At 39.0% G+C, this 14,654-nt stretch overlaps 1 protein-coding gene across 19 annotated transcripts in view; it reads right to left on the bottom strand.

The window, feature by feature from the left end:
- Window positions 1-6,282: 6,282 nt before the first annotated feature.
- Window positions 6,283-14,654, bottom strand: part of CLASP2 (cytoplasmic linker associated protein 2) — a 179,859-nt gene continuing 171,487 nt past the window's right edge. For 17 of the 19 annotated variants that reach the window (XM_023752930.1, XM_023752924.1, XM_023752927.1 and 14 more), the window contains 3 exons: window positions 12,477-12,683; window positions 10,592-10,708; window positions 6,283-7,993 (listed from right to left, as the gene is read on the bottom strand). In XM_023752930.1, coding sequence (XP_023608698.1) covers window positions 7,907-7,993; window positions 10,592-10,708; window positions 12,477-12,683 — 411 coding nt within the window. In that variant the 3' untranslated portion in view covers window positions 6,283-7,906. The remainder of the gene's footprint in view (window positions 7,994-10,591; window positions 10,709-12,476; window positions 12,684-14,654) is intronic. The other 2 variants (XM_023752926.1, XM_023752928.1) reach the window with 2 other exon arrangements.

Below are 14,654 nucleotides of genomic sequence, written 5' to 3'. Positions count from 1 at the left end.
CTCGACATTTGGCCAATGGCAGGTTATTTCTCCCGGGAAAGCATAATTCTGCAAGGCCTCTGAGCATCCCCAAAGGAAAAGGTATGTGTTTTAACAATGGCAGAGACGTGGAGCACGACACACTTTAAGTCCTGAGAGAACTCTCTGTGTGACTGGGAATGAGGCTCGCTTGCTCTCTGTACGTCCCCATCAGAGGCTAGAAAAGGCTACCCTCCCTGCAGGGAGGCACGACCCCGCCCACACGGCCAGTTCCCAGCCCAGGCGGCCTCGCTGCCCTTTCACACCGGCCCCGGAAGAGGCGGTGCCAAAAGGGCTGTCTGCTGTCGTCCATCCGAAGCTAATTGATTGACAGGCGAACTGGACAATAAAGGCAAGTGCTTGGCCGAAACTCCCGTGAGTCTCTGTGACCCTGTACTAAACCACCAATCAGAATGTTCTTCCTTTTGGGCGGGTTCCAGGACTGAATTTGCTGCCAAAAGTAGGAGTTCATTGGGCCGCACTAGATCCCACTTCCTGTGGTGCTTTGCTCCTCTATGGTCTTTGGATTTTGCTCGCACTACAGAGGAGAAAGCGGGTGGGAGACTCAGCCAATAGGCTCGCACCCTGTTTGTGGACTGAAAGGCCCATTGGGCAGAAAAACCTTGATTGACATGGATATAAGCCAATCAATGGTCCCAATAAAGGGTTCTGGAAAGAGTTCCCACAACTGCTGATTCCTGGGAGCAGTATGGCGAGCTGGAGTTCAACTATAGGTTCATTAGCAGTAACAGCTGGCAATCGTGTTATATATTGCCTTGCATTTATGGTACTCGGATTCACTGGGCTTAGCTGGGAGCTTCTAATTCAGGGTGCAGTTATATGACTGGGGCTAAAGTCGCCTCCAGGGCTTCTGTACTTAGGAACACATAAGAAATAAAATGGTGTCGGTATAGTCATTTCTGCCAAATTAAAATTAAGTAGGTTGAGGTGTGGTAGGCAATTAGACTTGAGTAGAACAAGGACCATGGGCCAGGTGTAGAAGGTCACCAATGTGGAAAGTCCTTGGAGCCTAGCAAAGGACAATTGTAGGGTGGGACCTTGCCCCCAGGGTGACCTCTCCTCCCCCAGCATATCGCTGGTCCTGTGGTTTGGACTCCCTAGAGATAACATCTAGGCCTCAGTTGTATTTCAGCTCCAGGCCCAGGAAAGCAACAAAACCAGGCAAGCCACACCAAAGCTGACCTCCGGACCAGATGCATTGAATAATGACCCCCTGCTCTGATGCCACAACCCTGAAAGGACACACCTGGAAAACTGCTGAACACTCTATTGAAATCTTCCCTGGGGGCCTACCCCAAAGTCTCCACCCTTAAAACCCTTAGGACAAAGGACCCAGCATGCTCTCCCTCCCTGGAGCATGCCCATGCCTTTCCCTTAACCCTTTCCCCTTCTTCTTCCCACTTCCCATCCCCCAGACGTGTCACCATTAGATTCCTCACTCCCAAATTCAAAGGGCTCCACTTCCTTTACTTCTATAACTTGTTTTCTAATCCCATTTCTTCCAGTAATTACTTTTTCTACCTCTGTGATTTACCAAATAAATGTTCTCTTATAGTTGGGAGTCTTGGCTCTGAATTCTTTCCTAGCCAGAACTCAAGTACCGAGGTTGCTGAACCCAGGTCTGGTCTGTCCCTGTAGGTCTAACCCCCAGTGCTGTTCCAGCCACCTACAACAGAGAAATGGGGACAAGATTCTATTCTTGTTTTAACTAGCCTGGGAACTTAAACTTTCGACTTTTACAGTCCTGCCTCAATGCCTGCATATACATCAAACCTCAGATAAATGTCTGATTACCCTCTGGAAGACTAAGGAAAGAGTATCCAGACCTCCTGGAGGACTAAGGAAAGAGTATTCGTGTATCCATGGCACCTGACATCTATTATCCATACTGCCTGACATCCATTGTCCAAACCACCTGAGGATTACAATCTTGGACCAGTCCAGAGGCTAAGAATGCAGGACTGTTTCTTCTCAAGAATGTACTTTTAAGTATAAGAAGCTTTTCTTTCTTCTTCAGAACATCCTGGATATTACCTAATTGTGTGTCTAGTTTGCAAACCCTAAGACCCTTGAATAAATATTTATTTTTAGCCAAAGCCTCCTGATTCATTTACCATCCGTCAACAATACATGTTTATAGCTCGATCCTGGTTGTTGTCTGGGACCTCAGTTGGGGCTGCTAGAATTCCTACAACAAAAATCCTGTAAGGTGGGTTTACCCAGAACTCCCCTTACTAACTTGATGTTTTCTCTTAGTACTTTTCCATCCACTGCCTCCCAACCTGCACCTTGGCTCTAAATGCCCATTTACCCATATGGAGTTGAGCCCAGTCTCTCCCACTGCCACATCACATTGCAGTGGTCCCTATACCTATTGTGATGCTCCTGAATAAAGTCTGCCTAGCCATCTTTAACAAGTGTAGAATATTATATTTAACACTGAAGACCCAGGACCAGAAACTATTGCAGAATCTTTATTCTGTAGTGTATTTTATTAGTCAAGCAGCCCCATAATCAGATTGATGGGAGTAGAGTGAAATAATTTGGCAGTCATGTTTTAAAACTTCCAGAATCCACCCTCTGGCTACAAATGTTTTACATTTGATGACCTTGACAGTTTTGAGGAATACTGGTCAAATATTTTGTATGATGCCTCTATATTGGAATTTTTCTGTTTTTCTCATGTTCATGGCTTCGAGGAAGAAAACCACAGGGGTAAAGTGCCCCTTTAGCACATGATTTACCAATGTAGATATTGACTTTGATCACCTGGCTTGTCAGGTTTCTCCACTTTTATTTCTAATATTGGTAATGTTTGTCTTCTCTTTTTCCTGGTTAGCTTGGGTAGAAGTTTAACCTTTTCAAAAAGCCAGCTTTTAATTTCTGTTGATTTTTTTCATTATTTTGTTGATTTTTCCTATTTTCAATTTCATTGGTTTATTTTTTGTTATACTGTTGTCTTGCTTTATATATTGTTCTCAAGAAGACTAATGCCTTCCTCCTTTTATTTAGAAGTCATTGATCTGTTTGATTCCAGGCCCAGAGGATTTCCCCCATTACCTTTACAGTCTCGTCTAGTGGTTTTCCTAGGACCGTGGTCGGCAAACTGCGGCTCGTGAGCCACATGCGAGTCTTTGGCCCCTTGAGTGTGGCTCTTCCACCAAATACCACGTGCGGGCACGCATACAATGCAATTGAAACTTCGTGGCCCACACTCAGAAATCGGTTTTCGGCCTGAGAAAGTCTATTTTGAAGAAGTACTGTTGATATTTGGCTCTGTTGACTGAGTTTGCCAACCACTGTCCTAGGATACGTCTAATAATTATTTCAGAATAATTTTTCCAGGTGCCTTTTGATTATGTTGATTCAGATCTTCTTTTCTTTCTGGAGGGTATTTTTGGATTTTAAATATTCCCTTTTGTTTAAATATTTATTTTTTTTTAAAGAAACTCCAACTGTGTGGATGATGAATCACTTTTGCTTATTTTCTACCAGTAACTTTTTTTGTGTGATTACTTTTACCGCTGTCCTTATTTCAATTCATTTTCTTGAATGTTTTCATTTATTTCCTGAATATCTCATTTTTCTGTAAAAATTGTTTTATCTTGGATATTTTAATTTAATCTTCTTTTCTGAGTATCTTTGAGATTTTTCTTGAATTTTCCTTCTATGTCCTGTCAACTCTATTTCATATCTTTGTTTTACATCCACATTTATTCTGAATTTTTGATATAAGGTGTTATTTATATCTGCATATTCATTTTTGTAAAGATACATTTATTTGGGAGTATTGAACATTGTCTAATAGGAATCTTTAACTTATAAAGTCACAATAGTATTCCTTTGCCTCAGCCTTTGTAACACACTAAACACAGAAGCATTTTTCAGGCATGGGCATAAAGCCCACAACCTGGCATGTGCCCTGACTGGGAATGGAACCATGACCTCCTGTCCTGGTTCATGGTCAGACACTGACACTCAACCACTGAGCCACACTGGCTGGGCTCTATGTTGTTTCATAACTGGTATGAAGTCATTCAGGTTAAAGCTGGTGAGCAGCAAGTAAATGCCATTTAGACAAATATTTGGCAGAACATGGTTGATAAATATTGAGAAACAACAGGTCTAATTTGCAGTATTAGATTAAGTACCACTCAACTCTTTTCTTGGTAAACTTCATTTAAAAAAATGGGCCAATAGGGGGTGGCCGAGGAGAGGTCAACAGGGGAAAGAGGAGACATATGTAATACTATATGTAATACTTTAAACAACAAAGGATTTTTTAAAAAGGGCCTACAAGAGAGACTGCGTTTCTGGAAAAGCAGTGTGCAAACTACAGCTTCTCGGGTAATCCATGGAAGACTGAGCTCATGGACAATTAGATCTTCAACCACTTAGGGTTCACAAGGAGTCACATTGTGTGTGTGTGTGGGGGGGGGTGTTTCCACACATCTCATTGAACTAGGACTACATTTTTGGAAAGAGACTTAACAGAATCTCAGTACTTAAGTGTCCCAGACTGTGTGGCTGGGCACTGGTATGAAACATTGCAGACAAGTTAGATTAGGAGCACTTGTCAAAATCTTAGCTCATGTTTGATAGCAAGGGAATCATTTCAGAAAAAAAAAACACCCAAAAAACAAAACTTCAAACATTCCTGAAGGGGGATATCCTTGAAGAATTTTAAACAAGGTTGGCAAGTTAATGCACTATTTTTAGTCACATTGTAGCCTTTTAATAATTTGGCCATTTAAACCTGGGTCATAATGTCCTAGGGCAAGCATGTCAAACTCGCGGCCCACAGGCTGCATGCGGCCCACAATGAATATTTTTGCGGCCCAGCCAATATAATGGTATGTAAGAAACGTTTTAATAAAAATGTCATTAACTTAATTTTTACAATACTGTTATACATAATTATTAAGAAACTACAACGTTCGCTAATGACTGATCACTATAATCCTGTTGCATTCATTTTCCTTCTGCTCCTTCCGCACAGGCCCACCATTTCTCTCCACTAATACTAGCAGTGAATATTTTAGCAGCTGATTGCCACGTCATTAGTCTTGGACTGACTTGTTTGGTGTGTTCAACAGGAAACACTTTGCTTTCGGAGAACAAGAAAAATAGGTTTGTGTTAGGCTTATTAATTTGTGCAATTATGCAGTGTCTGGTCAATGTTCAAGAAAAAATATTTTTATTAAAATGTTCTATTATGTTAACGATTACTCATTTATTTCAGCCCTTTGTATTCAGCATGTCTCTATCGAAATAAACCTACGTTTCTATGAAAATTGAAGCTTTTGTTTTTTTTGCGGCCCACATAAACTTAAACCTTGTTTATTTGGCCTGTGTTAGCCTTTGAGTTTGACATGCTTGTCCTAGGGCCACTTCCCCAAAATGAATATGGACGATGTTCCAGAAATATTCAGTGATATGGTGTTGCCTGTCTTGAATGTGGGGTATTTTTCCTTTTCAGTTCTTCCTTTTGGCCAAGCCACATTATGGGGCTACCTTGGCTACATGAAGAATTTCCTCATAGATTTTTTTTTTTTGCGCTAGGAGATTGGTCAATTTTGTTTTGCTTTTCTATTACTCAGTTCACTCATTTCTGAGTTGCCTGCCTTTAGATGCCTGCTGCTTGGTCTACGTTTCTAAGTAGAGTTATTATTCAGCTTAAGTCACTCTATTTAATTGTCAACAATAGTTAAAGCAAGACCGTAAAGAACAGGTCAAAATCAAACCACTATTTAGATTAAAAATGGCCCTAGCTAGTTTGGCTCAGTGGATAGAGTGTCGGACTGTGGACTGAAGGGTCCCAGGTTCAATTTCAGTCAAGGGCACATAACTAGGTTGTGGGCTTGATCCCCTGTGGGGGGCATGCAGGAGGCGGCCGATCAATGACTCTTTCTCATCATTGATGTTTCTCTCTCTATCTCTCTCCCTTCCTCTCTGAAATCAATAAAAATTTATTAAAAAATGATTATATAAAACATATCAAAGGTATGGAACATAAAACATTACTAAGAAGCATTCAATGTTTAAAATGCCTTTTCATCTTAGAGCTATAATATATACATGCATACATAGCTATATATACTTAATTGTGGCTGCTACTCCTGATAAATCTTTTCTGCTCAGATGCACTTATAAAATTTATTGATACATGAGCTTTTTAAAAACCTAGTTATGAGATAAGTGGCTTGTCACACAGTGAGACAGAAAAACAACTGATATATATTGTTAATTTTTTCAAGTAATGTTATGTACAGTTTTATTGCCAGTATATGCACAACAGTAAGCATAGAACTATAAATACACAATGTAATTAACAGTAGAAAACAAAATTGTTACAGGGAAAGGGGAGGAGATATAGAGAAACTTCCTGCTGCAAGAACAGAAACAAAGGTAAAAGCCGATGACAAATCATCCATTCAGTACTCTTAAATTCTTTACATACATTTCTACATTTTGTTCAATTAAACAAAGAAAGTTCAGATAACTCTGTAACAACAGCAAATTGCTTCCCTAATAGCTATTTGCCTTTCCAGTCAAATTCACTTTGTTAGGATTAAAAAAAAGTCAAGATGAGCAATCATTAGTATTCTGGTTCCAAATGATCTACTTTGCCTTTCGCCAACACTGGTCATTTTTGCAAATTGGCTGCACATGAAAAGAATAGATGTAGCCAAAGGTGACTTAAAAACGTAACAGAAAAATCACCCTTTAGTTTTCCGAAAGACACTATAGGCAGCAGCTCAATTAAAAGAATTAGCCCTGAAGAGGTAGAGAATTTGAGCCCATTATACAAGGTAATAGCCTTGGCACCATCTTCTCTCTCATCAGGATCAACGTTTTCAAGTAAGACAATTTCATGGTAAAAGGAAACCAGGTTCCACCATTTAAACAAAAGGTGCTGGTCGACTCCCATGTCTCAATAATTAGTTTGTTTATTAAATGAGAAACAGAAGACTGTCAAGGACACACATGCACTTGATTATTTTTGTCTGTTTCCATTATCAAGTTTATTCGTAAGTGAATTTGATATTAATAAATATAAAAAAGCATCATTCACAATAAAGATAAACAAACCAAAAACCCTGCAATGAAACCTTCCATTTTAATAAGTATTAAGAAAAAAAACAGGCAGATGATTTGGTGCAGCTTTCTTAAGGGATCATAGAGGGGACATGGTTTTAAATAAAGATGGCAAGATCAGTAACCAACAAACAATATCAGTTTTACAAAACTGGCTGATTCTGTAACATTTCTCTTTGAGGTCTTAGTTTTAAACTACAGACCACCCCAAAGAAGTTATAGCTAATGACATGTATCACAATCACACCAACAGAGTCCAGCTGTAGCTCAAATTAGTCCTGCTGTGTTTCACATCATTTCAATATTACTAGCATAGGACATGATAGGAAACAAAACTCAAGGTAGCAATTAAAAAATATTATCCTGCATTTGAATAAAGGCAAAAAATGTTTTAGACTGTCCAACTTTTAAAGCTTTAAGCATTCCTGTTTAACCAGCATTAAAAAAAATTTATACAACCATAACACTGGCAAAGGTTAATGGGGAAGACAAAGAAGTACAAACAGTGAAATGATGAGTTAGATTTAAAATTACTTTATATTGATCAACTGTTGTTAATACTGCTTCTTCTTGGATTTGGGATAACTATCATAAAAGTTACATGCAGACTGAGGATAGTCCTCTGTTACAGAAAATACAAAACAAAACAGAAAACTAAAACTAGGAAACAATGGTAAGCTCCAAAAGATGCATTTGAAAATTTCCTTTCATTGATGAGGGTGGCCTGTGTCCTTCCCTGGAGAGACCTGGTTCACTTCCACTGGCTTCACTAACTTTGCCCAGGGACATCAGTAGTGGGATCAGCTCCTCCAGAGCCTGTTTGTGCACGTTTGATGTAAAGATTCAGTAGCTTCATCTGCAGATTGAAAGCAAACATGTCATTTGAGCAAGCTGCCCTAATTTATAGTATAATGTTCATTAAAAAATTATATACATACTAGAGGCCTGGTGCACGAAATTTGAGCACGGTGTGTGTGTGTGTCCCTCAGCCTGGCCTGCACCCTCTTGTAATCTGGGACTGCTGGCTCCTAACTGCTTGCTTGCCTGATCGCCCCTAACCACTCTGTCTGCCTGCCTGATAACCCCTAACTGCTCGCCTGCCTACCTCAGTGGTCGGCAAACTGCAGCTCGCGAGCCACATGTGGCTCTTTGGTCCCTTGAGTGTGGCTCTTCCACAAAATACTGACTTCTGCGCATGGGCCACGAAGTTTCAATCGCACTGTACATGCGCACCTGCACGTGGTATTTTGTGGAAGAGCCACACTCAAGGGGCCAAAGAGCTGCATGTGGCTCGCGAGCCCCAGTTTGCCGACCACTGGCCTACCTGATTGTGCCTAACCACCTCTGCCTGCCTGATTGCCCCTAACAGTTTGCCTTGCTGCCTGATCACCCCTAACTGCTCTCCTGCCTGCCTGATCACCCTTAACCACCTCTGCCTCAGCCCCCGCCACCATGGCTTCGTCTGGAAGGACGTCCGGAAGGTCATTTGGCTGTCCAGTCTAATTAGCATATTATGCTTTTATTAATATAGCTATCTGAGCTTTAAAAGATAAATTTTGAATAGAGGGGTTATTACAATGCCCAGTTATTGTTGACAATTAGAAATTATAAAAAATTTTTCTAATTTGTTCACGATTGAGTAATCTAGCATGTCCTTTAAAAAACTATTGTAGCCCTAGCTGGTTTGGCTCAGTGGATAGGGTGTCGGCCTGTGGACTGAAGGGTCCCAGGTTCGATTCCTGGTCAGGGCACATGCCCGGGTTGCGGGCTAGATCCCCAGTGTGGGGCGTGCAGGAGGCAGTTGATCAATGATTCTCTCTAATCATTGATGTTTCTATCTCTCCCTCTCCTTTCATCTCTGAAATATATATAAACTATTGTAGTGGTAACATAAAACTTCAAGTAAATTTAGAAAAAGAAGTTACCATTAAAACAATGACAAATATTTAAGTACTATTTGCTATACAATATACTAACTGCCTTATATTATCACTTTTTATCTTCAAAACAGAATGTGTGAGTCACTCACTGCCTAAGGTCTCAGAGCTAAGAAAGAAGTGGGCCAGGATATAAAATTAGGCACTTGGGTTCCAGGACCCAAGATCTTAGACAATTATGCCACTGTCCTCCTAATAAAAATGTTTTTGAGGTGGGGTGGTGAGCACACAGTGCAATGTATGAATAATGTGTTGTGGGGGTTGTATGCCTGAAACCTGTATGATTTTATTGGCCAATGTCACCCCAATAAATTCAATTAAAATGTTTTTTGATTTCTCATTTTGCAGTCTTTACGGTATGAGACCATATTTTTCTAAAGTTTGTAATCAGAGCATATACATTTTTTTTCATCGAATGTCATTTCCAAATATTTCTCCCCCACCTACCTATTGTCTTCGTATGCAACATTATTACTGGCTGCCTAATATGCCGATAAGATGCTTAATTTTAATCCTTCTATAGACAACTCTGAATTATCAGGACCTAATTTAAGCTCATAACAAAAGTTGGGATCCATTTTTTTTTGAAAACCACTTTATTACTGAAAGTTTTCTTTTTTAATATTAACTCTTTAATTCAAAGGTTTTTAACCCAGTGTCCATGGGATTCAGGACTCATTGCATCCTCTGAAACTAGGTATAAAATTTTCTGTATGTATTTATTTTTCTTGAGATGAGATTAACCCCAGAAAGGTTTAAAAACCACTGCCTTAATCTATGTATAACTTATGAAAGGTTTATACCTGAGCTCATTTTCCTTTATGTGTATTTTTCTGCCCTTTTGCTATTTTAAAAATAAATATGATCATAGTAATGGCAATCATTCAGATTTGGGGAAACTCTTTAACTGAAGTGTCTCCTATTAACTTGTTTATAAGCAACAGTTCAACAATCATAATCTATCCTCACCCTCTACAACAAATTTCAAAATTTTGGTAGTATCAAAGAAATGAGAAAAGCAAGACTTATTTTTTCAACATACCAATCAAAGTTGTACACTTATCCGGATCAAAATAAGAATGGAACAAGAACAAATATTTACCATAGTTCATAGGGGGAAATTTAAATATGTTCAAGTGGTCTGTATTTTAGGAGATATAAAATAATCCATGAATGTATAACCCTGCCTATTTTTAACTAAACAGTCTTTGAGGGTAAGGATTTGGTTGTGGGAGTGACAAAGAAGCTGGCTATTTTAAATAACCAGAATCTGGTAGGCATTTCTTTCATAGCAATCTCCCAGTCACCCTACCAAACTGCTGACTTCCCCTGAGTGGCAAATATGAAAGTAGAAACAGCTAAAATGCAAAAGGTAGGAGGAATAAGTTGAATGCTCAAAGCATGACTTACTAAAAGCTGAATACAAAAATAAATTTTGTATTAACACAGACATACACAAATAAATTTTGAAGAAGGTACCATGGTCAGCATCCTTAGAACAAAGCAACTCTACTTACTTTACTGCCAGTAAGCTGACTGAGATGTGGTTTTAGTTCATCCCCAATTACCGCATGAACAGCCACCAGGCAGAAGACACAAGCTTTCCGAACACTGCTCTCTGAATTGTCATAACCCTAGGGAGAAAAGTCCGTGTTAGCACTCCTGGGGGATCTGAGAAAAGCACCATCCAACAGAGACAGAAGATGCAACTCGAAGATGAGATCTCAAGCTTTAGTGACGGATGAACTTTTCAACCTTTTCAGGCAGACATTCCCTCTCTCCTTCCATCTCCCCTGTGGCACCTCCACTGCTAGCCTTCCTTATCAGGTCCTTTATTTAGCCTGGAAGCTGCAATTCTGACTCTGAGGCTGCCTCTTTGCCAATCCACCCTGCAAAAAGTCTCCAGATTAACCTCCCTAAAGCATTCAGTTTTATGGAACTCAACAGCTCCTCACTAGCAAATAAAATCTCCTTGGCCTGGCAGTCAGGGTACTCCTATAATCCAGGCTGAATTAAGCTTAATATCTGTCCCATCCCTACCACTGCTCGAACTATTCATCTAAACATTTATTCAGTATTCATTATATATATGACATATACATGTTATATATATTCTATTCTTAGTATCAAAGCATAGACCAAGAAGAAAGACATTTGGATCTGATCTTCAAGGATCTCACAATTAAAATTTTAGGGCTTAGAATAAAGTCACATAGATAATGCACCAAGAAATAAATGATTAATTCTCTTCAGGAGGGAGTCTTAATATAGTGGTACACACTACTGAATTAAAATAACATAATAGAATATTATTTACTGGATGGCAGAAATCTCATAATCTATGAAGTTAAGCAAAGCATGTTATAAATTCCATATTTGTCATAATGTTTATATGAATGGGTTTGTGTGCATAGAAAAAAAACCGCATTACATCTATGACTGTAAATTAATACGACCACTTTGGAGAGGAATCTGGTAATACCTAGGAATTCTATTTCTAGATATATATATATAAGTACAAGAAATTTCGCTGTAATATATATTTAAGTTAATTAAAAAAGGGAAACACCCACATTTCCAACAACACATTAATGGGTAAACAAACTGTGGTATAGCCCGAGCCAGCATGGCTTAGTGGATAGAGCCTCGGCCCATGGACTGAAGGGTCCCGGGTTCAATTCTGGTCAAGGGCATGTACCTCAGTTGCAGGCTTGATCCCTGGTCAGGGCACACACAGAGGTAACCAATTGATATGTCTCTCTCACATTGATGTTTCTCTCTCTGTCTCTCCCTTCCCCTTCCACTCTCTTTAAAAATCAATGGAAAAATATCCTCAGGTGAGGATTAACCACCACCACCACCACCTCCACCACCACAAAACCCTCCAACAAATTGTGGTATAAACATAAATGGAATATTATTCAGTCAAAAAAAGAATGAAATTGGAATACATGCTACAACACAGATGAACCCTAAAAACATTATGCTAAATAAAATGAGCCAGCCACAAAAGGACAAACACTATATGAGGAACATAGAAAGTAGAATAGAGGTTACCTGGGACTGAGTGGAGAAAGAATGGGGAATCATTGATTAATGGGTACAGAGTTTCCATTTGGGATGATTAAAAAGTTCTGAAAATGAATAGTGGTGATGGTTGTGTAATCTTGTGAAGGTATTTAATGCCACGAAATTGCACGCTTAAGAATGACTAAATGGTAAATTTTATATTATGTATATTTTAACACACACACGTGCACACACACCACACCTGCCTACAGTCTTGGATGTTCAGAGCAAAAAGGCAAGCGTGGTCATGCCATTAGTGTTGCCTGGAAAAGTGCCTACAATAACAGAATCCCAAATCTATCGTAGCTTATTCCTCCAAGCTTAGCTGCTTACCTGTATTAGGCCTGGCATAATTTCTGGTAAAAGCAGATTAAGAGTTTCCTTGGACACTCTCTCTATCACTTTTGTTTGCATTTTGATTGCAGCAAGATTAATGGGGTAATCTGCAGTTTGGATGATAGGACAAAGCACTTTGATGCACTGCTCTGGACTGATTGAAGTGGCCAACACGGATGCAGCTTCCTCAGCTGATCTCACCACCTAAAACAAAGGAAATTGAGTAGGGAAGTAATAAAAATATATTTTCTATACTGTGTCCTGGAAGTACAAACTTCATGATATAGGTAATAGGACATAACAACTGGAATTTGCTTTGAAAATATTAAACAAATAAAAAGTAAGAGTATTGCTAAAACAGGGTTGGCAAAATGTAACTGTTGAAGTTAGGAAATGAATTCATCGGTCTTTATTAAACCATTTTTCCTTCTTTTGTGTTCTTTTAATGTTGGCTAAAGCGATTTTAAAATCATATTGTGGTCTAGTTGTGCAGGGAAGTGAAGGCTCTATTTACCTAGACTACAAGGTGGAGTCTGCATCAGCCACACTGAGATGCTGCTCATTATTAGTGTCCTCAACTCCAGGAGTGCTATGTCCCCTTTTACCACATAATTACAACATAAAACATTCAATACGTTATCAAGTAACATGCTATTCCTCCTGTTCATAATGATTTTCTTTCCTTCTGTATTGGGCATGGGGAAGGTATGATGCTGCTTTTTCAATAAGGAGAAGAAACAGTTGTCAATCTTACTAGAATCTGCAATGTCTAGTGATGGTCTTGAAAACATGTAAAAATTATTGCTTTTCATGCTACTTTGGTAGTGTCTTCCTTATGACCTCAATCTGTGAGAGGTGCTCAGAAAGGCACAGGGAAAAATACACTGGAAGTCAGAAGACCCAGGGCTAATTTCAGCTATAGCACCTTAAGAATGACAACTTTATCTTTTGTAAAAATAGGGATATTACAGGCATTATTTGGGTCAGAAGGTGGGTAACTAAACTATTAGTTTTTTAGACATTCAGCAAGATGTTAAACAACAGCTGAATAAAAAAATCTGAATAAAAACCCAGGCAGATTTAAAAGTTATGATTCACTCTCCTCTAAGGTTCACAGTCAGATCTTTTGAAAAGGGGGTTACAGCGGCTTTCAGTTTCTTTGTATCCTCACCAGCACTTCTTAGTGCCTTTTTTCCTGGTGTGTGTTAAGTGGTATCTCACTGTGGGTTTTACTTGCATTTTCCTAAGACTAATGATGCTGAGCATCTTTTTGTGTGCTTATTGGCCATTTGTATAACTTATTTGCAGAAAAGTCAATCCAGATCTTTCTACTATTTTTTAATTGGGTTGTCTCTTTGTTGTTGGTTTATAAAAGTTCTTTATAGGTTCTGGTTGTTAGTCCCTTATCAGACATATCATTTATAAAATTTTTCTCCTATTCTGTGGATTGCCTTTTCACTTTCTTTATAACGTCTTTTGAAGCACAAAAGTTTTTAATTTTGATGAAGTCCATTTATCTTCTTTCTAGTAGTTGTTGTAGGTTACTTCTACTTCTGGCATTCTATCTAACTACTGCCTAATCCAAGGTAACGAAGATTTACACTTGTTTTCTTATGAGATTTTTAAAGTTTTAGCTTTTACATTAAGTATTGATCTATTTTGTCTCACTGCTATTTTAACTTTCCTTTTTGACTTTTGCTCATGTCTGTTTTACCAGACACCTAATGCTATTGCTCTGGTGCTTTCTCTTAGAACTCCAGTTCCTATTTGAAATTTCCTTTCTAATTACTTCTGAGATTTTATAAAAATCCTCATGATTGTCTTATCAACGTCACTGGTGGTCGTGGCAGTACTAGACTCTTCCAGGCAAGCTGTCCTCATTATTTTATTTAATAAACTTAAAAAAATATTTTTATTGATTTCACAGAGAGGAAGGGAGAGGGAGAGACAGAAACATCAATGATGAGAGAGAATCATTGATTGACTGCCTCCTGCACGCCCCCTACTGGGAATCGAGCCCGCAATCTGGGCATGTGCCCTAACTGGGAATCAATCTGTAACCTCCTGGCTCATGGGTTGATGCTCAACTGCTGAGCCACACCAGCTGAGCTATTTAATAAACTTTTAACAGATATCCAGCTCATACAGGCAATTTACCACTTTAAAATAGTAACG

The sequence above is a fragment of the Myotis lucifugus genome, unplaced genomic scaffold (assembly GCF_000147115.1).
Source record: "Myotis lucifugus unplaced genomic scaffold, Myoluc2.0 scaffold_39, whole genome shotgun sequence".
In the NCBI taxonomy this organism is placed as follows: domain Eukaryota; kingdom Metazoa; phylum Chordata; class Mammalia; order Chiroptera; family Vespertilionidae; genus Myotis; species Myotis lucifugus.
The sequence above is the reverse complement of the archived record's forward strand: the minus strand, read 5'-3'. Positions and strand labels throughout refer to the sequence as shown.